This window comes from Lycium barbarum, chromosome 7 (genome assembly GCF_019175385.1).
Source record: "Lycium barbarum isolate Lr01 chromosome 7, ASM1917538v2, whole genome shotgun sequence".
NCBI classification, from domain to species: domain Eukaryota; kingdom Viridiplantae; phylum Streptophyta; class Magnoliopsida; order Solanales; family Solanaceae; genus Lycium; species Lycium barbarum.
Window position 1 is genome coordinate 117,320,398 of NC_083343.1, and position 5,064 is coordinate 117,325,461.

General features: G+C 36.1%; 1 protein-coding gene across 1 annotated transcript in view; it reads right to left on the reverse strand.

The window, feature by feature from the left end:
• Positions 1-1,770: 1,770 nt before the first annotated feature.
• LOC132602482 (inactive TPR repeat-containing thioredoxin TTL3-like) overlaps positions 1,771-5,064 on the reverse strand; it is a 4,965-nt gene continuing 1,671 nt past the window's right edge. Inside the window, exons 2-4 of the mRNA XM_060315323.1 lie at positions 3,187-3,382; positions 2,341-2,847; positions 1,771-2,048 (exon numbers count right to left, since the gene is read on the reverse strand). Of these exons, the coding sequence (XP_060171306.1) occupies positions 1,905-2,048; positions 2,341-2,847; positions 3,187-3,382 (847 nt within the window). The 3' untranslated portion in view covers positions 1,771-1,904. The remainder of the gene's footprint in view (positions 2,049-2,340; positions 2,848-3,186; positions 3,383-5,064) is intronic.

Below are 5,064 nucleotides of genomic sequence, written 5' to 3' on the forward strand. Positions count from 1 at the left end.
TTGTACTATTAAGAAATAATAAAGATTTAAAATAAAATTATTTCGAAATATGAAAGAAATTTTTCTTAACAGGTTAAATAGAAAAGAGCGGCTTAGGTTGTGGTAGAGTGGTAAAAACTCCTTCATCCTTAACTAGATGTCTCGAATTTGAACCATGTTGGATACAGAGTCGTCTTTGCTAGAGAGAACTTTATTTCCAATAATATACTACCTGACACAAATCCATAATTAATCGGACCTCAATACGGATATCAGACAACAAGAGAAACAATGAAAAAAGTGTCACGTAAAATTTAAGGGGAGACCAGTTTGGGTAAGCGCTTTTGGTTATTAAAAACTTGAGGATAGTTGCGTGAGGAAAAGATTAGATACTATGCTTTTGAGTCTCTTCAATATATCATTCGCATCCTTCTATTGCAGGATACATTTCAAAACAGAAGCAGGCCAGCAATGTCTATGATCTTGTCACTCAACAGGAAAGCATATCATGGCAAAAGGAATGTTTGGTGGTTGTAATTATGTGTAATTATTATGTCACTCTTTATCCCTATTATAGCACTGCTGGATCTGGTCCTACTATGTATGGATTGGTAACTAACATTTGTATTTAATTTCTATTTACACTCAACTATTTATAAATAAACAAAAAATATTAAAACTCATTTCAATAAACTAATTTGTTTTAGTAAGCTCCACTTATTTGACTTCGGAAAAGATTATTGACCAAAAAGAAGGGTAAAATTTTTACCTTCTCTTTTTTGAGGTTGCAATCATATGAACCATTATAGTAACCCTCGGTTCTTTCTATTTTATAGTAAAGTAATAATAAAAATGGTTTAGGTGGAAGACTTTAAGTTTGTCGATCAAAGCCCGCCTTCCAGAACAAATTGAAAATTAAAGCAACATGAGAGTGTAGGGTGTTAGAAAGGAAAATAATTAAATTTGATCTTTAAATCATATCAGCTGAAACAGGGCATGGTCATTTTTCTTTTCTTGCTAGTCAAATAATTCAGTAAATGGCTTTTACTATCAGTAGTTTAGCTAGATTGATTGGAAAGTAGTTTAATTTGTTGGATTCCTCACATTATAAGTTCTCTGTTGATTCGGAACGTAGCTTATAATATGTCGGCTTATATTGTAAGGGCACATACCCACGCCACCAGTGGCGGAGCCACACTATGCCGAGGGCGTTCATCCGAACCCCCTCGGCGGAAAAAAAATACTATTTTTACAAGGTTAAAATTATTTTTTATGTATATATATTAGACGTTGAATCCCCTTAGGCTTCTTCGTATGTTTACGTTTTTATATTTTGAACCCCTCGGCGGAAATCCTGGCTCCGCCACAGCACGCCACAAGACCTAAGTTGTGTTTAGTCCAATTTGGAACTCAAATTTTCTTATCAAAACAGAGACTATGTGGACTTCCTGTGACAAAAATAGCAGGTTTTAACTTCCACAAGTATCATGTGCGAAAAAATTTCTGTTTTCAAAAAAAATTATGTTATATGTCCCATTCTGCGGATGGTTCTTTAATATTATATCAATTTAGTACAGTACAATTCCTGGTTAAAACTCAACCAGTATATAATTTTCTTTTAATATACGGTCGGAGTATATAAGTTAAATACAAAAATAAAATAAAAGGATGTGTTTTTTTCTGACTTAAAGTTTACAAGGTTGAAAAACTGTTGACTGTAAAAAGATTCTGTTAATATTCACCAGCCTTTTAGTACACTTCATGACTAGTTCGCACAAAGACGGCCAAAATTATAATCCAAACTACATTTGTCTGTACAAACTCTTGCATATACTTTGGAAAATTAAATGTCATATTCATGATATAAAAAAACGTTGATATTTGATAAAAGAAATGGAAAAATGTAAATTAATATGAAAGACAAGTTAATTTCTTTGGTTATGGTCCTCCTCTAGCTGCTTTTGTAGCTGAACTTTTGCCTCTGAGAACACTCTATTTACTTCATCATCCTCTGGATTTTCTTGAATCAACACTTCACAATCTTGAATAGCTAGCTTCCATCTTTCCAACTGCATATATCACCACACAAAACAAGTAAACAAACATTTATCAATCCAAATTCTAGTCTTGTTTAATAAACATGACTTGCTTTGCATTGCAGCCAAACTACATAGGCTGTTCAATTGTATGACCAATTCACCTAAAAGCTTAATCTGTCAGACAACACATTTTTATTTACGTAGTTATGTCTTCAACACGTCCCTTTACGTGCAAACCTGATTCACTTTAATTTTCATGGATCAAACACGTGGAAATTCCCTTCTTTTTAAAAAAAATAATTATTGGCACGCTTAGAATTACCTTTATGTTGTAATCAGCTCTTCGCAATCTGGCTTTTGTATATGAAGGACGCAATAGAAGAGCTGCAGTACAATCCTCCACTGCTTTTTCGAATTGTCTTAGCTTGAATCGACACGCTGCTCTGTTAAATAACAGAACAGAATTGTATGGCTCTTGTTCTAGCCCTTCAGTGTATACAGAAAAAGCCTCTGAGAATTTATTTTCTCTGAAAAGCTCGTTTCCCTTTAACCGAGCTGATCCCAACCGTTTAATTCTCCTTAGAATTGTGTTAATTACTTCATTACTTTGATCTAATTTTGCTGCTTCTTGAGCTGCAGCTATGGCATCAGTGAACCTCCCAACTGTTGCATAGGCCTCAGCTCGTGTGATTAAAAAATAAGCTGTTTTTGCTGAACCGAAAAGGCTAGCATATAGCTCGGTTTTAAAATCAGGTCCATTCTGAATTGTTGTGTATGCTTCATCATGTCTATGTAACTTCATCAATGCTTCAGCCCTCATGGCAAAGACCTTTGATTGAGATCATGTAAAAGGAAAAAAGTCAACCATTTGGACATGAATTGGGTGATATTTGAAAAAAAGTAGCATCTGAAGTTAAGTTGGAAAATGGTACTTGGAAGTTGAAGTTGTGTTTGGACATGCATTAGTTGAGAAAATATTGTAGTTTTGTTACAGAAAAAAGAATTTACTTTGAAAAACTGGTTCGAAGTACATTATCAAACTTGAAAAGCTAACTTCAAGTTGGAGTTGGAAAATTGTGGTAACAATTAACCAAACATTGATTTGAAAGTATTTTTTCACATAAAAAGAAAAAAAAATTATGTCCAACCTTAGACTTTGTACACTAACCTGTGGAGCTGAATCTGCTCCTAAGGAGATTGAATTTTTTGTTTCCTTGAGCAATGTGTTGTAATCCCTCAGCTTTTTTGCTTCTGTGCATTTTATGATTTGTCTCTTAAGATCATGTGCCTCGGAAATATCCTTCTTGTCAACTTTTCGTCCTGATTGTTTATAATGATCTATCGCTTTCTCTGCATCTCCCAGTCTGTTGAAATTAATAAATTTTTTGTATCATAAATCAAACTTAAACAAAACTGTTATTGGGATAATTACATTTTTGGACCGCTTAGAGGTATAATAGCCAGTAAATGTATGAGTTTTGTATATTAAGTATAATATACATATAATATATATATATATATATATATATATATATATATATATATATATATGCCGACAGGGGCAGCCTTTCACTGTTGGAAACTTTGATTTAGATTGGTAGGATTCTGTCTAATCTTTCCTAATTTGGAAATTGCACTCAATCAACATAGTTTCCACTCATTCCTTCTCGACCGCCTCTTTTCTAGTCACTTTTTAGCAAATCTTTCTTGTGATTTTCTATTCTCTTATGAGAAATGGTTTGCTTCGTTTGAGCCGTCGTCGCTTAATGCATGTAGGGGGGCTGGGGCTTTTCCCCCACGACCCCTTTTATTTTAAAGGAGAACCAGAAGAACAACAATGAACTCAAAGCTAATGAAGGAGATCCGCAACTTGAACAAGGTAGACGGGATCTTTCCTACCCCTTTCTATTTCGACTTCTTTGAAAGGTGAAAGAGTAAGAAGCTAGACCGACTTGCTCAACAATTAAAAGCAGCAAGAGCAAGTAAGTAGGCTTTTCTCCGCAAGAACAATCTTGACTTTCTTTAGACTTTATAATATAAGGCCCTTTAAACGATCGTAAATGGCCTGAAATGTAACGATCTATGAGAGAAGGGTTTTTAGAAAAGAAAGCGTACCAATCCGGCAAACAAAGCAAAAACAACGGCTCCTACATAAATACAATAGAATGGAAATGCTGTCACTAGAACGGACCACACAAATAACATCTTTCTAGCCGCCTAAAGGAAGTATTCAAAGATAAGATAAGGCTATGCGCACACAAGCTAACTTCAGGTATGCAGTTAGTTCTCAAGCGATTCCTTCGGATCTTAGGTGCGACCTTAGGGAGCTTGTTTTGGCAGCTACTCTCTTATAGTTATGTGTCCTGGTTTCCGAGTTCTAGTTCAAGGCAGGGCAGGACGGGACTCACGGGGGTTGGGGGGAGCCTTCCCCCAGGGAAAACCTAATAAGACTCATTCTAATACTTGAGTTCAAGCTCCTACTTCGAAGTAATCCTATGGGTTGTTTCGAAGCTTAGTAGCTAAAGCGTACTTGCGTGTTAAAGGGGGTACGCGGATTTGGGCTACTAAGTGGAACCAGACCATTCAACTTGCCATTTGCACTCTCCTAGGGTGCAATCGTAGGAAGCTCTATTAGCGAACGCAATTCCCCGCCCGATAAGACTGATCATGCCCTGCTGCTTGGCTTGGAATCAAACTAGCCTATCATGCCCTTTCTTCATTCCTATATGGACCCATATTCCTAAGTTCTTCCAATGTTTACTGTATTACTGGGATTCCTATTTACTGAACCATATCAAAGAAGCTACTTTCTTTCTGGCTTTTATACCCAGGTATAAAGGGATAGACAGTCTAAGAGAGTGCCAAGAAAGAACACATACCTATCACTTTTGGAAGGTTTGGAACCCTCGATTCATCCGACTCAAGGAGAAAAAGAGAACAAGATGGGGGGGGGGGGGGGGGCTTGCCTCCTCGTTCCCTTTTACCTATGCCATGATGCTCATGGGTAGCTTATCTCTAATTGGATTTCCTTATCTTTCTTCTTCAA